The sequence below is a fragment of the Trachurus trachurus genome (genome assembly GCF_905171665.1).
Source record: "Trachurus trachurus genome assembly, chromosome: 1".
Lineage (NCBI taxonomy): Eukaryota > Metazoa > Chordata > Actinopteri > Carangiformes > Carangidae > Trachurus > Trachurus trachurus.
This window is the reverse complement of record NC_139891.1, coordinates 3,191,437-3,215,435: the sequence shown is the minus strand read 5'-3', so window position 1 is coordinate 3,215,435 and position 23,999 is coordinate 3,191,437. Positions and strand designations below refer to the sequence as shown.

Genomic DNA, 23,999 nt, shown 5'->3' with positions numbered 1-23,999 from the left:
GCAGCTGAGGACGGTGATGAGCCAGGTGGTCACAGGAACTACATCAGTCCTGCCCTCCAGACGGGCCTGTGTGATTGGAGTGCAAAGTATTTTGCTCAGCCTGTTATGAAGGTAGTGTCCCCCACAGCTTTGTCTGTCCTCTCTTTTCCATCCATTATTCCTTTTTATCATCTTTGTCTCCACTCGTCAGTCACTTACCACGTCTGATGGAGTCAGATCGCAGCTCTATCAGAGAGTCTGTTCATGTTCTTCTCCTGTGTTGATCCATAAGAGGATATAGTATTTGTGATTTTAAGAACCAAAAACCAGCTCAGTGTCGGTTTACGTCTCCTCTATCTGGCTTCCCCTGAGAGGATCTGACATTCTCTTCTGATCGACTGTTTTCTGAGCGATCCAATAAAAATAAAGCAGATTTCAGGGAAAACACTCAGAGACAGGAAATCCTGCCAGGTTGGATGTTGGGTCCAGGTGGGCGGGGCTTAGGGCATGGCTTAGAGTGGTGGCTGTTTTGTTGTGACATCACAAAGGGCTTAGTTTCTGAGTACAGGCTGTTATCATTTATCTGTGGGCTGAGCATGGTGGTACTTATATAATATTAATATCAAAAACGTATCTATAATCAAACGTCACATGGATCTTTACCTTTATACAACATCTGGAGCTTTAAATTCAGCAGGCCAGCAGGTTGTTTTACGCCGATAACAGAGCAGGCTGAGATACTTTGATGAAACACCAGCTCCTCGTCACTGAATTTAATAGAAATGACGCAAATCCATCTTTTTGTGAATCAATAATTTAAAAACAATACTTGAATATTTTTCACCCACCAAACAACCTAGTTCTCGAACAGCAGCTTATGGTGGTTGCTAAGCAACAAAGCAGACCTGATACTGTATGACAGGTATTTTTCAATTCTCACATCAATATTAATCGGAGGTGGTGTCACAGGTGCATGTTGTCATGCATTTTACAGTGACTGAGTCATCTGAGGACATGAACTCTGTGTTACAGGATTTATTTAAGTAATGAAGTGGGATTGAAAGCAGCAGGGAGGGGCCATCACTGTGAGAGAAAGTACCTGCTGCTTGTACATCTGAATAATTGAGTTCTCTGAGGTCCATAACATCCTCACCAATGAAATTAAAGATTTCAAGTTAAAAGCGCTTTTTACCAAGAACAGTAGTTGGTTATAGTATTAAATCGACCCTTTGTGTGTTTCATCTCCCTAAACATGCTCCCTCTCTCTGGGAAAAGGAGGTAAAACTCATGGCGTCAGCAGATTGTGTTAAACAAAGACCGAGGGGATCATTAAAAAGAAGAGTCAAGCATGAGGGTTAAGAGGAGGAGGAAAGAGAAAAAGTTTTGGTAACAGAGAGAGAAAGATAGGTAAGTAAAATATTGGATGTTCATGTGTGCATGAGACAAAGTGGCTGATACGGTGGGAAAAAGTATATTTTAGTCAAATGAAATATTTACAACATGGAGACATTTCAGGCAGAAAGAGGAGGAGGGTTTGTGTGTTAAGGAGATACAGAAAGAGAGAGAGTGTGTGTGCAAAGTAAAAGATGATGAAAGGAAAATATTTGAAAAGGAGAGCAGACATTGAGGGGCGGACAGAGGTGGAGAAGGAGTGTGTGAGAGAGGAGGGAAGTCTTGGGTTGCTGAAAGTGAAGTAAAACTCTGTATAAAGAGCAGGGACGGAGCCAGAAGTGGAGACAAAAGGTGATGAAAAGCAGGGAGATGATTGGATGGGAAGAGTTGGTGAAAGAGCAGGAGGAGGAAGAAGAGTAGGGGGGAAGGGGAGGAGGAGCAGGAGGGGGGGGGGGCAGGAGGGTTGCCTTAGTGCTAATCATATTGCTGTATTGGCAAAATTTTGAGTGCTGCCATAAAACTCTGCTCCATTACAAAGCACTGTGTGTTGTGAGTATGCCTGAAAAGTCTGCTCACAGGTTATCATATCACTGTGTCAGCAGCACAGAAGTGTGCACGTGTGTGTGTGCGTGTGTGTGTTTTCATCTTCAATCCTAGCGATGTTTGAGGAACAAGGACGTGAAAGACTCTTGTGAGTGAGACTGATGAAAAAGATTTCCAGAGCTACAGCTTTAAATCCCCCCCGGAAATCGGGGTCGATCACATCATTTTCAAAGAATCGAAATCAGGTGGAAACGATCCGGATAACTGATGTATCAAAAATGTAACATTATGTTGTCCGATACATCCGTGTTGTAAACATTACACATTTGCAGAAAGTGGAGAGTGGGCACATAGAAACTTACAGTTGACTAGTGCTAGTCGCGTCATTAAGGCTCTATGGGGCATATTCAATGTCAACAAGTAGGCGACAAGGCATAATCCCCATAGTCATAGCAGTAGGTTCGTTACCTATAATTGTAGGTGCAAGCTATTTTTAGAACGGCAGAGCAGAGCCGCGAGCTGCTCAGAGCTACGCTACGGAGGTTCATGGGATTTCTTGGTTTCCCTCATCAAACTCATCAAATACAATATCCCAAAACTCCAAAACACTCTGGTGGACAAGTTGTGACCTGCACATTCACCACGCTATGAGATAATAACAGAACGCTACCAGACAGAGTTGTTTTAGAGGTAAATGCAGAGTCTGCTTGCTGAAAAACTGCCCCTGCAGGCAACGCACATCAGCAGTTTCGCATGAATTTACCTCGAAAACAACTCTGTCTCGTAACATTCCGTTATTAACTCATAGCGTGGTGAATGATTGTGTATTTGATGAGTTTGATGAGGGAAACCAAGAAATCCCATTAGCCTCTATAGCGTAGCTCTGAGCAGCTCGGCCTGGCTGTTCTAAAAATAGCTTGCACCGACAATTACAGTAAAGGTAAGGAACCTACTCCTAAAACTACAGGGATTATGGCAATGGGCCAGTTTGCTAAAATGTTGAACTATCCCTTTAAGAATAAAGGTTCATATTCTGAATGACAAATGGCTGTACCCAAATCCTGTCAAAGTGACTCCAGGCCAGATCAGCATATACCCACACACACTCAAATAATATGCAAAAGCTGTGTGAGGTCACCGCAGCACATAACCAACCCGCTTGGGCGGGTTTTGAGTTGCTGTTTGGCTGCTTTTGCCTCATGGACCTGGCAACCCTACACTACAAGCCAGGTTTGGGACTTTGCAGGCTTTTTGCACCAGAAGTGTTGTGCATGAACCAGAAGAGGTGATAGGACGTCGCTCACTTTGTGCATTGTATGTCGAGTATTCCCAGCCTGGCTCCTGCTCTTGTTCGGTGGCCACACTCACTGATTTCTTTCTTCTCTATTTGACCTTTCACGTTGGTGAACCGAATATCACTGTTGTACAGTATTTTGTCTACACAATGCACATCAGTCAAGTGTGTGTACTGTAGCTGCAGCTGTCCACATCTGAGACTTCACACTTTTTTCTAGATAATGAATTTCTTAATAATTCTTAGTACTTTGTTTCTGGTAGTTAAAGCAGAAGTAAGTGATCCGGTGGTTTTGGCTAACTTCTTGTCAGCAGATGGAGTTAGCAGTCCCCACCCTCGTCCCTACGTCACCACATTCACGCGCATCCCTTGGCTGCACACACAGAGAGGACTGCCCCTTTATGCCGTTCTCTCTCCTCATTGGATAAAGGTTGTAGGATACAAGGAAAGTTTTCTCCTCGGCTCAGAGCAGAGCAGAGTGACTGACAGACCCGTGTTTCAGACCAAACACTCTATAGAAGTGATTGCCGTTGGAAGATAGAACTGTTTAAGACTTATATTAACACAAACATTCCGCTTACTTCTGCTTTAATGGTGCTAATTATAGATACTGTACACACTATTCATTTGACAGGGCTGTAATATAATAGAGTCTCTTTGTCATTGCACAGAAGGTCAATGCAAAAGTTTTTCACCGTGTGACAAAGTTTCCAGCGTTGAAAGAAGAGTGAACTAACGGTGCAGAAACGATCAGTTCAAGGTCTGGTGCACAGCAGACATCTTGACTTGTCACAGATTCAGTACAATAGTACATTTGAATTGTTCTGTCAGACACAGCAGACACAACACCAGGATCTTGAATCTGAAGCAGCTACATGGAGTTGAGTCATTATTCATTTTATTATTTACACCTGTGACAGTCTTTTTTCAAGACGTAACAGCAATTTGAACTCAATGGCCTCCCAATAAAAACAACCACGTGTTTTCTTTATAGCAACTTCAACATTTTCATGTTGAAAAAATATCAATTTGCCAAACGTCCTAAAGTTTTCATCATAACCTGCTAAAACCTTAACCTTTTGTCAAACCTTTTCTGACCATGCCATCCTCAGTCTTATTTAAAGCCTAACCTAACCTTGACCTAATTTAACAGCTTCAGAGTAATTGTGATGGTTTAATAAATGACTTGTAACTTGTTCCAGGGAGAATGGAGGATCTCTGTCTTCCACCTAGCGTCTCTTAGCTGAAAACCAACCTCGTAAGATCGTAAGGTGTCCCAGCTCTCGTCTCTCCGCCACTGCGACACAAATGTGCCCCGTAACCTGTAATCTCTTGTTTATGACAGATTAAACTACACAAATATACACATCCTAACATTGTATATGATATATTACGTTATGCACCGCTCCATTGATTGATTTCTCGCTGGCTTCGTTGTAAACAAATGCACATGGCCAGGAGGAGGGTTAGCAACACAGAGGAAAAGAGACCAGACTTGCAACACCTGGGTGATTCTGTTGCCATGTGGGAAAAGATTTGAAGGTCAGATCATCATACACTATACCTACAGTGAAGCATGGTGGGGGCAGCATCACGTTGTGGAGATGTTGCTCCTCAGCAGAGACTGGACAGTTGGTCAGGGTTGAAGTGAAAATGGATTCTGTGGAGTACACCCAGATTCATGAGGAGAACCTGCCTCCCTCTGCCAGACAGCTGGAGATGGGCAACATACTGTAACAACGATCCTAAACATACCACACACAAAAACAATGCAGTGGCTGAAGGATAGGAAGGTGAATGACCTTGAGTGGCCAGGTCTTAAATCCAGTAGAAAATCTGTAACTGGACTTGAAGAGAGAAGTCACTCACCACAGAATTTGACTGAACTTGAACAATTCTGCAAAGAAGAATGGTTAAATATTCCATAATCTAGGTGTGCGATGCTGGTGGAGACATTTTCAGAGAGACTGATGACTGTAATGAAAGCAATAGTTGGATCTATGAAGTATTAAGTATTATTTTAATGGTTTTTGATTTCAGCCTGTATGACAAAATATCTCACTATTTCAAAGGGGTATGCTGATTTTCTACAGGCACTGTAAGGAAGAAAATGATGATAACTGAATTTCTCTTGCTTCTGCTAATGACCACGATGTTTGAAATCACTGGTCTCAGTCATGGCAACACTTTGAAAAAGTCTTTTTCGTCATCAGCAAGACTGATCCAAAAACATACGGTTTTCAGAGTGGAGAGAGAGTGGAGGAACATGATTTAGCCTGCTCAGTGTCCTGCTTCAAGCCCATCCCACACCACTTCTTCAGAGCCCGACCTCACTTGTGCTGGTTCAGCTAAATAAGTCTGATTTTTGTAAATGCTGTAAAAAGTCTTCTCAGAAGACAACAAGCAGTTACAACAGTTCATTAATCTGTTTTACCGCATACATAAATCACATATTTCCAGCCGTGCATGTTAGATATAATGCACTCTGTACACTACCCTTAATGTAAAGCTTATTCACCAGAACCATAAGAACCACAAGTCTCCATGTTCAAATAACTCATATTGTAAGGACCAACCAAATGTCCTCACAACACCAAAATGATGGTGCCAAGCATTTCCACACAATCAAAGACATACTGTACACACACACACACACACACACACACACACACACACACACACACACACACTGTTCTACCTCACAGTTTCATTCTACATTACATTAACAACACACACATTCTGTCAACCTCTCATCTGCAGGAATAAGTCAACCTCCAAAACGCGTTATTCTGCTAAACCTGCCACCGTCCAGGCCCACTCAGAGACCATAAAGCCTCAGAGACACTTTATGGGATGCACAAAACTTGACTGTACACACTTACTGCACAGAAACACATTCTGCACACACAGCGTCGCATATAGAAATGTATTTATTCACAAGCTCCACTCAGAGGTGTTAAATGTTTCCTGAAAAGCAACACCGAGCGATGCCATAACAGGAACACTGATTGCACACAGTAATTGTATAATCAAACGGCACACTGTGTGTGTGTGGTGTTGTGTGTATTTTAGGCTGTTTAAAATTAAGTAGGCATGGGAGGCCTGGCTGTATAAATGTGCTTAATAAACACACCCTGGCAACCACCATGGATAAACACACAGTATTAGTTAACCTCAGTTGCCTTCCTCCGTTCTTTGTTTATTTCTAATATTAACAACGTCAAAGTTTTAATCTACAACTTTAATACTTCTTTGTAAAATGACATGAATCAGCTTGATATCACCTCTGCATATTTAATGTCATGTCAGAGCAGGAGTTATGTTCTCTTAAAGTGAGCCTATGCACAAAGTCTGCGGGGGGCCGTTTATTACATAAGACTTAATAAAGTTAACACTGTTCGTATGATGGGATGTGAACAGCTGTGGGTGCATAAAGCGTGAGGTTCACTGGAGGTGGAAAAGTTAGTAAAGCCCGAACCATGGTGAGAACAAGTTGAAAAGTTTTATATTGTCACTGTGAGTTCAGTGGAGAACATGTTGTGACCTCATCCTTAGAGTTTGGAGCAACCCAAAACTTAGTAACTGCCAATAACTTAATCATTTTGGCCATTTTAAATGTAATAAAGCCAATAATGTAATGCAATCTTTGAGCCAATAAAGTAACTTATTTTTTGCCAATAATATAATAAATTATTACATTCATTGTTGGCATTGTATGTGTCATAAATGTAATAAATGATTACATTATTGGCTGGTTTTTACGTTATTGGCCTAGTATTAACGGCATAGTAGGCCATCAACAACCTCATTGTAACACATCAAGTTTTAACATATTGACATCTTCTACCCTTAAAATAAAAAAAATAAAGTGATACATTTTTATTACATTATCAGCACCAGTTATTACATTTTCAAAGGGGTTTTAAATACTAGGGAAAAAAACATAACCCGCAAATAATATAATAACTTGTAACATTATCATTATTGGCTCAAACAATATATTTCATTATTGGCAAGTTATTACATTATTGGCTTTATTCCATTTAAAATGGGAAAAATTATTAAGTTATTTGCCGTTATTGTTATGACCCAAAGAGCATGTTGCCTGTAGACCACCTTTATAAAACAGACATGTGTGAAACTGTTGACACTATCAATTATTACTGTTTGTATCATTGATTTTGATTGAAACAACATCGGCTTAATATTTGTGTCAACATTCACTGTAATGTGATGTGATGAGTGTCACAAGGGCAGAGACATACGGGGTAATGTGAGACCCACTTCCTGTTGTTTGTCCATGATGTAAACATTGTGGGTTTAAAAATATTCATAAAATCAGCTTTGCTTGTTACTGGGGGAAGGAATGCGCGTTAATTAGGCCTCCAAGATCCACAGTGCATCGTAATGAGTAACAATGAATAGAACTGTTTGTTTACAAGAACATTGCTCCCATGTTTTATATCAACTTTTATTCTTTATTCTTTTATCTTTGTCATATTTTTCAAAAATAAAACTTCCAGATCCCCTGGTCGGCCGGCGGCGATGTTTTGTCGGAGGCAGCAGGTTTAGAGCTGATGTGTCGTATTGTTTTTGGCCTGATGTGGTCCTCTTAAAACAGTTAATGTCTTTTATACTGCCACTGTATTTCTGTGTTTTCACTGAGGTTGCAAAACGTGTAAACCATCTGCTCATCCTTAGAAGTGGAGTCAGCACGTTAATCTCTCTGTCCCTGTCCCTGTTGATCCATCCCTCCCCTTAGATCCCAGAGGAGCATGACCTGGAGAGCCAGGTGAGGATGGAGCGGCAGTGGAGGTTCCTGAGGAACGCCCGGGTGAGGAGGCAGAGCCGCAGTATCACACAAAGAGGTTAGTGACGCGCGCGCGCACACACACACACACACACACACACACACACACACACACACACACACACACACACACACACACACACACACACACACACACACACACACAGATGTATTCCCTTATGCACATTAATGAAAGTGAATTCATCATAAACAAAAGTCATTTACATGAAACTCTGTCTGGTGAGAAAAATCTGGAGAGAAAAGACTGTTTGTTGGACAATAAATGAGGAGATCATTTCTACAGATAGCTGGAAATGAATTGAAACCAATTATCCAAATGTCATCCCAGACCTGCCATCACATGACCTGACTGCTCTCATGTCCTATAAAAGCCAAGTTATTAATGGAGCACATTATATCCATGAGGCATTTGAGTCTGATGAACACACATGCAGATGATGAGAAGACGAGAAGCTGAAGAAATGAGGAGTTAAACATCATTACCATTGTTAAAAAAGCATTTAACATGCAAATCAGACATGAGAAGAGGTATTTATAGATACAGTTGTAAAGGTCTGTGGAGTTTACTCACCTTTTTTAGCCCTTTGTCGTGGTTTTATGGCACATTCTCTGCTTGCTTCTTTTACTGCTCGCAGCAACCTCATTTTCAACAGCAGCTACAACAGAAACACGTGATAAAACCACAGCACACTGTCTGTCCAGCCTCAAACTACACACAGACAAAGATACTAACTGCTGAGGAAAGAAACAAGCTCAGGGGTTTGCTCTGGTTTTTATGACTGGAGACCAAAAGCTAACAGAAGAAACAACACAGAACCAAACAGAAAGGCCAGGAGCTAACACTGGCTGCTAGATTCTAAAACCAGAAAGTTCTTGCTCTTTGTATCAGTCATAATAATGATGCAGAAATACAGCCGATGTCTATATAGCATGTTGGAGAGTTCTTTTACACTACAGGGAGACAAAAATATAACATCACAGGAATAGAAAGAAGAAGTTGTGTATTTAAAGGGACACTCCGATGTAAGTTTAACTGCTGGTCTATCACACCGTGACACTGAGTAACCCCCCCCCCTCGAGAGATCAAGTTTGCCGACCGCTAGCTTCTCTAGTTGTCGCAACTTAAGCAAAGACCACAAGATACCACATTGCTGTCGATTCCTCCACCAGCAAACCGCATCAAAACGCCACTCATAGCCACAAATAATGCTCAGAACAGCACCTGACTTCAGCAACAGTACAAAGAGGGTCCCAGCCCATAATATGAGGCATCAAACTACCGCTAGCTTTGCCTGAAAACAGACAAAAACAAATCTCACCGACTCTTACTCGTTACGGGGAAGCCCTGACGAGTCGATCTGTCTTCCCTCTCTGTTTCTAACAATAACTAGAGTGTTGACAGAGAAATGAACAGAGTTGAGTTGCTCAAACGGTCACAGTCAGCAAAGCTGCTGCATTTTTGGAACTAAACATCACTTGACTCCTGACTTTTCTACTGCACTTGGTAATCGACTCGTCAGGGCTTCCCTACAACTAGCAAGCGGCTGGAGGAGAGAGGAGGAGTTTTGTTTTCATCTATTTTCAGGAAAAGCTAGCGTTTGTTTGATGCCTCGTGTCTGGCCACTTTGTGGGGTCATTGATCATTGTGGGAGGCTAAATGAGCATACCGGTAGATTAATTAATTGAGATTAAGAAAAGATAGCGTGAACGGTGGGTTTCAAAGAGGGTGTCAAAATAATTATGAGACATAGTGCTACAAAAGAAACAAAAAATGAAACATTCAAATTGATTGTTAGTTAGTCTATGCTCCATCAAAACACAGAAAGCCACTGAGTGCAATGTAAAAATGCCGGGTGCTGCCCCTAAATTACCCAGGATGCATCAGTCATTCTCATTTGCATAAAAAAGCTGCTCTGGTCTATGGTTTTTTTTTCTTCCTTATTTCCTTTTTGACACCGGTTCTCATCAACAATTGTTACATTAAAATGAGTAGGCGACTTGGCATCCTGGAAACCTGCCTGATTTTGGAGATATGCAGTGTTTGTTTGCCATTACTGTCATTATTTCCGCTACGATCGCGCCCCCCCGGTCAGTCGTTACGGTAGCCCTAGTAAATATATGACCTGGCTGCGCCCACTGGATTAATACAGAGACTGTTCCACAGGCCAGACCGGGGAACACTGGTGTTGCAGACACGTCAGCGAGTGTGCAGATGATTCACAGTGATGAAGAGAGGGTCTACAGTCAGGAACAGCCCCATTCATGATTCGCAGTCACACACACACACACATTCACACACACAAACTCTACTCATTGAAGAGCCCAGGGTGCCAGCATACACACACTCCCCAAGTGAAGTCAGAGCTCTCTCAAACAGAATATCTAACACTCCCAACGTCACTGGCAGCCCCCACCATGCACACACGTGCACACACACACATACGCGGTCACGAGGCGAATGGCGTCAGAGTCTTGTTCACGCGTACGTCTCTCCCTCTCTTCCTGGCTCCTCGCTAAATCATTGAATTCCCCTCCATCCTGGGTTTTCTGAGAGAGAAGTAGTGGGGTTGCCCTCATTCAGTCTGTTCCCTCCAGAGAGACCAGATGAGAGCAGGAGAGAGTGAGATGGAGAGAGAGAGATGATTTAGAGGCAAGTCTCAGAATAAGAAATATACAGAAATCCTTTAGTTTATAAAGCTGAAGCTGTTTTCACTGTTTCTTTCTTCTTCGTTTATTGATGCAAAATGAAGCACAGCACCACGGTGCTTGGGGTCATATCAGATTTTACACTGATTCCATATCGAATGTGGCGTCAAACAGCACAAACAAAAGCAAATCAATGATGATTATCCGGCTCTCATACATACTTTTTCCCTCCGAGTGCGTTGTTACATCCCAGCTGCATCTGTGATGAATTCTTGATAGAATTTTTTTTTTCTTTTCTTTCCTCATTCTCATTCTTTTTCGTCTCGTTATGTTTCGGTCTCGAGCGCATTCAGGTAGCCAAGGACAGGCTGGAGAAACCGACAGCTGCTGTTGCCATGACAACATACTGGGGGGGGGGGGGGGGGGGGTGAACTTATGGGTTGCACTAGCGTGTTGTTGGCGCCGTGTTACACTCCCATCACAAACTGCCAGAGGGGTGCACACGCTGAGACTGGTTTTCTCAGTACCTTATAGTGTGTCATATGTTTACTTCCTTTCCCCTCCACAGCAGCGTGGCAGGGCTGGAAGCCTTCCTTCCCCCTCACTCAGTCTTTCATACCAGTCATAAAAGCTGGTTAGAAATGCTCTGCAGCCGTTTTTCTGTCCTGTCATATTCACAGCTACAGATCAGTGACATTTTATGGATTCATCTTAGTTGTGGAAATCTCCTTATACAGCCATCTTCAGTTAGAGAACTGTAAAGTCTAGTACAGGGGTGCCCAAATTCTTCTCAGTCAAGGGCCAAAAATGAATCGGGGTGGAGGGTCGCGGGCCAAAATTAAACATTCAAATTAAATATGTCTATAACATACAGTAGGTTAAAGCAGAAGTAAGCGATCCGGTCGTTTTGGCTAATGCTGCGTTCCAGGCAGGCTTTTGAAACCGTAAGTTACAGCTTCAAGTCAGGACTTACGACTTTGTAGCGTTCCTGGCAACCCGCAACTCGCGTTTCTCCATCCTGTTGCCTGTGAAAGTCACTATAACGGCCACTCGTAACTTCCGACCCGTGAACTCGTACCAGATCGAACTGGTACGACTTCACAGGTCGGAAAAACACGAGTTACGGGCTGCCTTGAACGCACCATAACTTCTTGTCAGCCGACGGAGTTAGCAGCCCCCGCCCTCGTCATGGATCTATTGGTCCTCGTCCCTACGTCACCACATTCACGCGCATCCCTTGGCTGCACACACAGCCCTTCATGCCATTCTCTCTCCTCATTGGATAAAAATTGTAGGATACGAGAAAAGTTTTCTCCTCGGCTCAGAGCAGAGCAGAGTGACTGACAGACCCGTGTTTCAGACCAAACACTCTATGTAAGTGATTGCTGTCGGAAGATATAACTATTTAAGACTTATATTAACACAAAAATATCGCTTACTTCTGCTTTAATTGTGCAAAATAAACACTCATACAAAGTCTTTTTTAAATAGCTAACACTATTGATTATTGTGTTTCACTGTTAAACAGGGTTCCAGACTTCCCCTAAATGGGGGCATTTTGCCCCTAAAATTTGGGACAGTGCCAGTAAATTTGTCATCTACTTGTGCACATGTGCAACCAGTGAAGTTGCCTGTCTTTTGTTTTGTAACGCTGGTGAAACATGAAAGGGGGGAGTCAAAAAATCTGATGTTTGTAATTACAGGTGGCAGGTCAATGTGTGTGAGTATTGTGAATACCTACGTTCCTTCCTGCAGACTCTGTACACACTCTGTATCAGCCATGTTGGGCCCTTTTGCTGCTGTATATTTTGTTTTGGTCTTATTATGTTGCTTTGGTCCAGACTCTCAAATTCAAACATTTACAGTTTCAGGTTCAGGGCCTTGATCATGCTTTATAACTAACAAAACCATAACAGCAGTAACATTACAGTTATTGCCTGTGGAGCCAAAGCCTGACATGTCATATTCCTCTGTTTTATAAACCTCATTAAAAACACATCAATGCACACACACACACTGTTCTTTTTGCTGAATCACACATGCATCATCCTGCTGCTCTATATACTACATGTTGTTCTACTGAACAGCAAATGTGTATTCATTTGCTGCTTGTAATAGTCCCCAAGAAACCAACTATTTCCTCCCGGTCCCCCTACAGCGCTCAGGCATTTGAGGAAGTTACTCGGAGAAAAAGAAACTACCGGTATATTTTTTTTGTTCCATTTTAAAGTTGTATGTTTTCAGTAGGAACAAGTGGGCTCCCTACAGGGCAGGGTGGGGAAGCCAGGACGTACTGAGACACTTCTCTATGTTACATCATTGTGGAATCAGAGAAAAAGATTTGAGCTGGATACAAATAAAGGGTTTAAAGAAATAAGAAATGAATACTACTATGACTGTATAGAGAGATGATGATGATGATTTTTGTTCACCACCCTGGGAGGAGGCATCACCAGGTTTTCCTCAAGAGATTTTCACATTTATTGCAAAATAAACTTTGTCAAATAAAGTGTTGTGATACTTTCACAAATGAACACAAGTTTTATTATTTTTCTAAAGTAAAAATACAGTCACCTAAAGTAGAACATGAATGTTAAAGGTGTTCAGAAAAGAAAATTGAACTTGAGTCCACTATGGATCTTAACATGAGTGTAATAACTCATTTATCAGAGGATGGAGCCCAAACTTTGTGCAAAATTGATGAAAGTGTGGTATTTTTTTTCGCATTGGATAATGCAGGCGCACAGATTATGTGTCACGTTGCTTACGACTCAAGAGCAAATGCCAATGGATCCGTCATCCGTCAATCAAACGTCTGAGACGCACATACAGTACACACACTGAGCTCGGTCTCGCCCCAAACATTGAATATCCCGCCCGCTCGATAACGACCAATCAAATTTGTTTTCCTTATTCGGGTAAACTCGTGGAAACTCGTAGAAGGAGGCGCGACGAACAGGACAAACGGCCATTTGTGAACACCTTTAAGCTGTAGATGAACCACGTCACAGACACTCTCTCCTCCTCTCATACAGATCCACTAAATCTCCAAACAGTTTGGATTCAGCTCTGACTTCAACAAAGGCCCGACCTCAAAGTTAGGAAGTGTTTACAAGAGCACAAGCGTTAACACATGTCTGAAGATGGACTTCTGATTGCTGGGTTATTTTTCATTATTGTGATGATGTATAATAGTCACAAAGACATTAAATCACCTGTTGGTAAATTGCCTTTTTTAAGGACGCACAAGTTTAAAGACACCATGCCATGTATCTTTACTGTCTTGTAGAGTAACATATGACACTGTCTTGTGTTAACCACAAACCTTAGTTCAAATATTTGACCAAAGATCCGTTCAGTTTGGGACAAGGGAACCAGAAGTGCTCACCAATCTTTAGGTTTTAGGACTGAGGAGCAGCAGGTGTAGTCAGTGTCTGACACTAAAACATGCAGTAACTGGTTTTACAGTAATAATGTGGATGTTTTACAGCATCAGACTCAGTACAGACTAAGAACACATCAAATCAAGATTTGAGTTTGGATTTCCACCTCTTTTTCCAGCTGCCCTCACTCTGACCCTTCCTCCATTACAGGTGTTTCCCGTCTGGACGATCAAATATTCATCAACCGTAACCCCGGAGTTCCGTCTGTTGTCAAGTTCCATCCCTTCAACACGTGCATCGCTGTGGCCGACAAGGACAGCATCTGGTCAGAGACACATACAGTACACACACTAGATGAGAAAACCAGTGATAATTAAGAGGATGGTGATGTAAATGATGAAGTTTGTGACTGTGTGTGTGTGTGTGTGTTGTAGTTTCTGGGACTGGGAGAAGGGCGAGCGGCTGGACTACTTCTACAACGGAAACCCTCGTTACACTCGCATCACAGCCATGGAGTACCTGAACGGCCATGACTGTTCATTACTGCTCACTGCAACAGGTTTGAAACACACACTCACACACATGGTGAAGTTTAGAACAGGCAGTGACACACACACGCCGAGTAAAAACTCAAGTTGGCGAAAGAGTAAAACTCCGTTAGGGAGGATCTCAAAGATTCATTCACGCCCACCAGCACAGTGGGAATCGCAAAGACACTCATTTGTAGCAGCAACGAGCTTTAAACACTTGACTCTAACCCCCACAAAGACACACACAAACACACACACACACTCATGTGTATTCATCATCATTCATCAACAGAACAAAGCAATTACCCTCCCTGGCTTTATCTTCATAACCCAGAGGAACTGCAGGAAACAACTCTGCATTAAAACATGCAGAAATATATTTATTTTGTTTTGTCTTTGCGTAACGTTGAACTAAGAATGAATGTTGTATTTCATCGCACACTTCCTGAAACCTTGAAACGAGCTGAGGAATTAATACATTTAAAATCCATCTCATCAAAATATAATGTGCACTTATTCAGCCTCTCTCCATCAGGCGTGCTCCGAAAGAATACCAGGGAAGAAAGTAGCAATAAAAAATATACACCATTTTTTTTTAAAAGAGAGAAAAAAAAGTGAAACAGTGAATGTAAATCAATGAGGACTTTTATGGATTGTAATGGCTTCCTCATAAGAGTGCACGGACATGTTTTATCTGCAGCGGCGTCTCAGCTCTGTCAGCAACACCATTCAGACGGAGGTTTTCAGGCTGAGAGGTTTTTAAGATGCTGCTCAACACTCGACTGAAGTGTGTTTGTGTGCTCATGGGCGCGTCAGGTGTGTGTTGCATGTTTTGAAAGAGTTCAAGGTTTTTCATCACATCAACACGCGCCTCCAAATCCATTCTGAATACAAACGAGAGCCCATTCTGTGCGCCGCACCGTTTTCTCGCACACCTTTCCTCTTCAGTCTTTCTCTCCATCCACTTGACTTTCCTGACTCTCTGTCTTTCTCTCTCTCCATCCACCAACTCCCCCCCCTCTTTTCCAGATGACGGAGCGTTACGCATCTGGAAGAACTTTGCCGACCAGAAGAACCCAGAGATGGTGACGGCTTGGCAGGGTCTCTCCGACATGCTGCCCACTACCCGAGGTCAGCCCTCTGCCAGCGCCCACAGTAAAGATCAATGCTCTATATTATTATGTACCCCCCCACCGATCCATACTCCCACAATTCACAGTACATAATACACCTTTAGTAACTCACCGACTGCCCCACTGTCCACCCCATCCCACTTACACTCCCTCACCATCCAACCCACAGAGCATCCAGGTGGGACAGGACTCCACTTTCTCTTTTCCAGTGCTTTTACTAAATGGTATAACTGTAGACTGTTCCAGCCTGTAGTACTGAACTGGTGTTTCATAATAGTAAACACAAAGTGAGGTAGATCTAGGCCCAGCCTAGGTGTTCAGGTCGGACACTCATTTTTAAAGGATATTTCAACATTTTGGCAAAATCACCTATTGCCATAATCCCTATAGTTTTAGGAGTATGTTCATTACCTTTAATTGTCGGTGCAAGCTCTTTTTAGATCGGCGGGGCAGTGACGTGAGCTCTGCACGGTGCGCGATATTTCTGGGCTTTCCCTCATCAAACTCATCAAACACACAATCCAACAACTCCAAAACGCTCTGGTGGACAATTTGTGACCTGCACATTCACCACACTATGAGATAATAATGTAACATTACGAGACGGAGTTGTTTTCGAGACTGCTTGCCGAAGAACTGCCCCCGACGGGAACGCGCATCAGCGGATTTGCATGAATTTACCTCCAAAACAAGCAGCAGACAAGCAGCGAGAGCAGCTCGCGGCTCTGCTCCGCCGTTCTAAAAATAGCTTAACCGAAAATTAAAGGTAACGAACCTACTCCTAAAACTATAGGGATTTTGGCAATGGGCCAATTTGCCAAAATGTTGAACTATCCCTTTAACTCATTCTGACTTTAACAGCTGATCTGCTGAGTAGTCCAGTGTGTATTGTACTGTAGGTGAGCTGGTGTGTAGTAATGTTCAGTGTTTCATGGAAAAGAGCAGTCTGATGACAGGATAAAGCTTCAGCAGATGAGCTCTTTCACTGCCGTGCTCCTGCTGCTCTGCTCTCAATCTACACCACATAACTGAACCATCAAGTGGAGAAGATATTCTGGCACTGATGATTTATGAAAAGTAAATCCTGTATGGTTAGGATTTGCTTTATAGGAAACTTTGTTTGTGTATTTATTCTTAAGTTTTAAGTGAGGACAAAAAAGTCAGAACTATTGAAAGTAACAGATGTTGAAGCTCCGCTGACCAACCACTGGTCACTGAATGGGTCAGACACACTATGACTGGGTCGTCATAAAAAGCAGGTCAGTATGTAGAGCACACACACAGACCCGGCAGAGTGCGTGACTCGCTGTCCTAACATTAACTCATTTGACCCGATGGAATAAGAAATGAAGCCAGAGTTCAACACAGTTGTCTCCAGCCTGCTGCAGGTTGTTTCTGTCACAGACTCTGAATTTAGTTCCATCACTCAGAGTGAGTTTAATGCTAATTCTCGGCCTGTTGCCAGCCTCGCTGTCCTTTCCTGTCACATCTGTCATCGTGCACCTGTCATTTCTGAGTTGAACCTGTTTAGAGGCTCACACAGGGCCAGAACCATGGCAACAGGTGATTGCTCGGTCTTTTGTCGGACTTGAGTTCATCTTATTGATTCTTTTGGACGTGGACTGTGGACACTGCTGGATCCTCTGCCGTGTTTACTTCATGTGTTGACACACTTCCATAATTCGTGAGGCGAAGTTATTTGCAAATATTTGAAGCAGGCCTGACACCCACAGTACACACTTGTCAGAGACATCCACTTCAGCGTTGTGCAGGGTTACCACCACCACCACCACCACCACCACCCCCCCCCCTCTCTCTCTTTACTCTCTCCACTGCTCCACTTTTTCTTTCTTTTTTTTTTTTTTGCCTGGAGCATTTCTCAGCCATCTTTTCTGGGACAGGGAAGTTTTTGGAGGAACTGTGACAGCTGTAGGAGTGATTGCATGTTTCTCCAAGTGCTTAATAAGCTGTTTAGAAATGCAATAATTAACTACCACTCCTGGTGTCTGTCTGGGGGGGAAAAAAGTTTTAAACTGTGACCTTGCATATTAGTACGAGCACAACAAGTTATGTGTGGATGGACTAAGTTCCAGAGCATGTCTCATATACAATAAGACACACATTTGGATAATTGGAGCCAAGCTGTCAAGGCTGGCTGACTCACCGGCTGACTGGGTGTGTGTGCTACAGCTATGGAGCGCTCGTGGCCGTTGCGTGTATGTTTCTCCATCATTACAAAGCCACAGAGTCACCTGCGCCCCGCGGGGACCCGGGGAGAGCTGACACACTGAACTACCGTCACCGTCTGCACGGCTGCCGACACAAATTGCGCCGAGAGAGAGACTCCTCCTCTGCCCAGGACTCTCCCACTGCGAGCTCCCAGCCTTGTTTTTCACTAAGACTTTAACATTTAATGGTGTGCTGCTTGTTATCCTGGATGTTTGGTTCGTGACAGTCGCTGTAGCAGCTTCAGTCAGACGAGAGCCGAGGCATCAATTTTAATATAAACAGCCACTCGACTGACGTCTCTCCAGGAAAAGTTTGACGGAAGAAGAGTCCGTCTTCAACAAATACAGCTCCGATTTTTTTTTTTTTTTTTCGAACGTTGCAGAAAACATCAAAACTCTCTGCAAACTCTAAAACAAACACACACTCAGTTTTTTCCTTTCTGCATTAGCTCACACCCCCCACCCCTCCGTGGCTCAGTAATCAGTTTAGTGTTATTACCATTACTTGGAATGCCTTTCAGATGGAGTACAATAATTATATGTTTGGTTTTGAATTTTTCAGATTTTTAGCGTTGCCTCAGCAGCATTAATAATGTAGAACCCGATGAAATATTACACAAGCCTGTCTTTGTGCTGGCTAAAATCTCCTCGCTGCAAGACTGAGCGTTTCTCAAGGAGACACCAACACACTCTCTCTCTCTCTCTCTTTCACGCACATACACACACACCCGCACAACCCGTCCTCCCTCATCCTCTTCCCTGTCGTCCAATAACATGCTTGTGTGCTGTTTTTCATCAGTGGAACCACCTCTGCAGACCTTGTCTGGCTTCTCGTTACTTTGCTGTTTCTTTGATATTGTTTTGTGTTTGTTTCCCCTCAAGAGCGAGGCTGAACAAGGCAGGAAGTGGTTTGCCACATGATGTACGGCTCCACAATAACGCACCCTGCATTAACCTGTTGTTTGGTGCTATTAAATGAACTGATTTATTAACCGGCCGCACACATCCTCTCCAGTGCGGCAGCAGCTCCGCCCCGCCTGCTTTTTTAACCATGTAGTGAGGGGGATTTGGGATTCTGTGTCCTACAGCGGCGGCTTCCCCCAGCTCCTGTTTATGATGCAGAGGCAGCAGCTCAGCTCCTGCCTCAGTCTCTCCATCCGCTCTTTGATCCCAGAATCTCACTGTTGGTCATTTGGGAAGCTGCAGCCTTGTTCAGCCCTCTGCATGTGGACTATACTCATGAATTCATACTTTTTGAGTGTGTGAACATGTGGATTTTGCATGCACAGGGGTCCTTGCTAATTTGTTGCTTGCTTTGTTGCATTCCTGCTCTCTTCCCTCCCGCCCCCCTCTTCCATTTGCCCCCCCTCTCCCTCCCCTCCCCTCCCGCCATCTGCTCGCAGGTCTGGCCAGAAGGGTTTCCATCTATCTTGACAGGAGTAAGCAAGGAGGTGAGTGTCGCCATTCTCTTCTCTACTCCCTCTCTCCCAGAGCAAAAGGTACTGCACTAAACAGCAGACAGCCAGCCTTTTTTTCTCTTTTTTTTGGGTTTGGTTTCTCTTACTGCCCTCACCACTGCCATCTTACATCCTTTCATCTGTCCGGTGATGCTCCATCACTCCATCCCTTGCGATCGTCCCAAAGTTTAGAAGCTTGGAAAAAGTAGAAATAATGTACCTCTAACATTCAACAAGTTGGACACACAGGTTGTTTAATTGAGCACCCACTGCTAATCTGCACAGCATGTGTCGCTCTAAAACTTCTCCATTTGTGAAACAATGCAGCCTTGATTACAGGAAGTGATGTACAAAAGCAGACGCTTCTTATTCTTAGTCCTCGGCTGTGGATCTGTCAGCTGAAATGATAACTGCTGCTGCAGTCTAATTTATCACCAGCTAATTACGCTAACGTTGGCTCCATGAGTCATTTGACAGTACGCTCCAGATGACTTCCTGGTATATGCAGGTGATTCATTTTACAATGAAAAGCCTGTAAAAGCAGTCATTAGTGATTGGCTTGATGGCCAGATACATGTTATCAGGGTAAAAGTCTGTGGCTAAAGGTTAAATCAGAATATTCCAGGGAAAAGGTCAGTCCTCACAGGTTAATGGTACAGAAAGACTTGATGTCAATTATTTTTTGAAGTTAAATATTCATCATGTCTTGTGGCTGCCGGAGTGTAAATGTCCCCAAATCAAAGAACAGATGATAGCTTAGACTCTGAGAACAGCATACAGAGTAGTACTGTAACTGTGGGAGGGGTTTTGCCGTCAGTTACGGACAAAAAAAATGCATAATGAGTATTAGAATGAAAAGTATTGGCCAAAAGAAGAGATGCATATTTAAAGAAGAATGTAGATTTTGCCATCCAGGTTCACTCTTCAAACAGACACTGTCCCCATTCCTCATCCTCACCTCACACTGGCCTCTCTTATGTATGAAAAAAAAAACACTAATTCAAGCCAGTCCCAAAGGTGTCAGCGTTTAATTGGGAGGGAGTTGGTGCTGTGTGAGTTTAATAGCGCGGAGCCACCCAGTCCGTCTCGCCGGAGGGATCAGCCTGTTCAACTCCAGAGGAACCAGTGAGATGAGGGAAGTGTGGCAGGCACAGACTGGAGAAACTACCCTGCAGCCTCTGCAGCTGCATTAGTATGCAGGGGGCGTCGGTGCAGAGAGGTATGGGGGGGGGGGGGGGGGGGGGGGGGGGGGGGGTTTAGTTAAAAGTGAGAAAATTCTTATGCAGTAAAGGGTTAGAGGAGCTGGATAAACAAACAGGCAGACGAGTGTAGAGATGAGAGAAGAAAATTTAGAGGCAGTGCTTAAAGGTAGAGTCTGGAGTTCATTGCAGTTTGTAAACAAACATTCAAACTGGTGAGTGAAGCGCTGGAGCCATGTTCCAATACCCGGGCGTCCAGTGTTGTGTTGTAACGAGCAGAAGGGCTGTTGTGGTGAGCTGGGAAGAGGGTGTTAGCGGTGGATGCTAACCGCTAGCGGAAGTTAGCATCGAGCTAGCTCACCACAACGGCCCTCATACTTGTTACCAGTTGAGGCTTTAGTTGTCGGAGACGTACAGGTACCCGTCCACGGCTGCAGAACTTCACTCAGACTGTATTTCTTTTTCTTTGCGGTCCTGACTGCTGCCGCTGAGAGAGAGAGACATGCTAGCACTCACTAGCATCCAGGACAGCTAGCGGGGCTAGCAGCCCTGAGCCCTCCTACTCTGCTGCACGTAGCTTCACCTGAGCTCCGTCATTGGCTGGAGAGAAAACACCGACTCTCTCGCTCTCCACCCAGAAACGTCCCCGTGCACAACAAACAAAGCAAAAGACCAAAATACAGGCAGGTGGGGGGGGAGCGCTGCAGACACAGCCACCACCACACAGGACTAGAAGCCCATAGTGATGATTAAGACGGCTTTCATTTGTATAAGTCTAGCGTTTATTTTTGGACAAAAAACTCCAGACTCATCCTTTAAAGTAGTGTTTATTCCAGGCTGGTGAGAAACACACACCCACCAGACCAGATCACAGGCTGGAGTCAGAGGCAGAGACTCTTCTGTCCATTAGACAAACAAGACTAACAAATTCTGATGCACACAGTGTTAATAATGTGTGGCCCTCCTCATCTCTCTCATATCTTTTCTGCTTTTTATTAATGCTATGTTCTCCTCCTGCCCCTCCTCTCTTTTCTTGTGGCTGCGTAAGTAAAGTAGGCCAGTCCTGTCGTCTTTGGCTTCAGGGAGGCAGACGCTGTTTTCTGCTCTACATTCGCCTGCGCTCCCTGGTGACTTGTTAACATCAGGGCTCTGGAAACTCGCTAAAACCAGGACCAGGGACTTTGTGAAGAGTTGAGAGGGGAGAGAGACACACGTGGAAGTTTGAGGAAAATGAGACATGATGCCCCAAGGCGCATTCACTTGTTTTGTCTGTAGTCGCTCCCTCTCTCCAGAACCAGGAGATTGGAGCTTATCTACCTGACCCAAACTCAACAACTGCTCATGTATCAGGACAGGATGTTGCCTTGTGTGAATTTGGGGCTCTGATAGGGCTCACGTTGGATTGTTGTCAGATAACTAACTTTAAAAAAGTTGGGGTTTCATACTTGATAGTAGCCACTTAAATGGGTGTGGATGGCTTTCCCATCTCAGTGTCAGGTCATTCACAAGTCTGCACCGGATAAACCTTGGTAACTTTCCACAGTGAAACTGAGGCTTTGATCAAATACTTGTTTTTCCATTAAGGATGTTTTAGTCCAGATGTTTACTGATTTTATGCGCTGAATAGTTTTGCTAAATTCTGACAAGTTTGAGCTCCTCCTCTATATTTGACAAAGTCTGAATCACAGACTGTATACAGCTCTGGAAAAAATTAAGAGACCACTTTCACAAATGTTTCTTAAAAGCATCTCTACATGTATGACATTCTTTTCTTTTCTTTTCTAAATACCAACACAAACACAACTCATTCTACTTAATGAGACACTGATGAGGTCATCACCTGAACCACATCTGGTTTTATAGGAAGATTATAAAAACCACTGCTGGGATTAAACATCGACATTATTCCACAAAAACTGATTTATAAACTCTTCCTGAGTTAAAATATTCTTGCTGTGTTGTTTAGGAATAAATATCAACATGTTTTCTTTGCATTAAGGTCTGAAAAGACTTGATATTTCTGTTATTTAGACTAGTTTAGTCATTAGCCAATAAAAGCTCTAAATGACTTTTTTTTTTCAATTTTGGGAGAAATGTTGTCGGTAGTTGATAGAATAAAACTCTAACACATACCTATAAATAGTAAACTAGAGACACTGATAATTCTGGGAGTGGTCTCTTCATTTTTTCCAGAGCTGTATGTATATTTATATATATATAGTTATGTGATGGGTTTTATGAGCTAGCCCCAAGTGTTTTAATTTCTAACACTTTTGGCTGTCCCTTTATGCGGAATGATTTCAGAAATGGATGTAAGTCTCCTGTCCACAATAATCAGGTCGGCAAGTGCTAATGTCATGGTTACGCCTCAGGTCTCTGTCAAGCAGACGGGTCAGAGCTCTTTACCTCCCTGAATGCCAGGCCACAGCCACAAAAGGTTCGTCAAATGCCACAGCAGGGAAGCCCTCTGCCACTCAGAGCCCTCCCATAGATAACATCATCTTCTATTAGAGGCGCACGTACCCCGGGTAAGTCCCCGGTAATCCTGGAGAAGGCTTTATTACGGGGGTCCTGGAGGACCTTTTCAAAGCAAACAGGATGAATGGAGGAGAGGGGGAAAAATGCTGAGGGAAGACCGAAGCACTGGTTTAATGAGCTGCAGTGTGTGGGAGAGCTAGTCCATCAGTGGAGATAATGGTGCAGAATAAGAATGGAGAAGAAGGCGGCGTCTTCAGAGAGAAAAGAGCGGGTTGAAAGGATGATGTTTATGCAAAAGAATACACAGATATATAACAAATGAGCACAGTGGAGCAGGAACAGGATGATCTTAGAACCACTGTTAAAAACTGTCTGTTCTCCTCTGCTGACAATAGAATTATCACATTCGACGTCATCATCGGGGAAAACACTTGATCTCAAGCAGTTAGGGGCAAGAGGCACTTTAACTACATAAGCCACGTACACCTCCCTCCTTTGCCCCCGATGATCCTTCTCACATGTCTGTTTCTTCATGTTCATATTGATTTTTGTGTGGGTAACTAAGACCCGCTCACCCCCACAAAGGTTCCCACTGAAGACTGAGTTTTCTCCCCTTTCGACCGGCTGACTGTTGACCACCAGAAACACAACTGGGGGGGTCGTGTTTGAAGGTGCAGATCTTTGTGCTGTGACCGCGTGTTTGATGTGGTGATCTGATGAGGAGATACAGAGGAGGAAGAATGAAGTGAGATGATGGAGATGGCCTAACCCTAGCTAACCGGTAGCTGCTAATTGCCTCATAACCCTCGTGGGTTCAGTTTTATCAGCTACTGAACTTTGTGTTAATGTTATTGATATACTGATGCTGCTATAACACACTGTCAACTCAATGAAACATTCCACTAG

General features: G+C 43.4%; 1 protein-coding gene across 2 annotated transcripts in view; it reads left to right on the top strand.

The window, feature by feature from the left end:
- rptor (regulatory associated protein of MTOR, complex 1) overlaps window positions 1-23,999 on the top strand; it is a 222,743-nt gene that overhangs the window by 185,887 nt on the left and 12,857 nt on the right. The window contains exons 25-30 of one of the 2 annotated variants that reach the window (XM_083982130.1): window positions 1-111; window positions 7,971-8,076; window positions 14,279-14,393; window positions 14,503-14,627; window positions 15,628-15,753; window positions 19,363-19,410. In XM_083982130.1, coding sequence (XP_083838256.1) covers window positions 1-111; window positions 7,971-8,076; window positions 14,279-14,393; window positions 14,503-14,627; window positions 15,628-15,753; window positions 19,363-19,410 — 631 coding nt within the window. The remainder of the gene's footprint in view (window positions 112-7,970; window positions 8,077-14,278; window positions 14,394-14,502; window positions 14,628-15,627; window positions 15,754-19,362; window positions 19,411-23,999) is intronic. The other variant, XM_083982131.1, reaches the window with a different exon arrangement.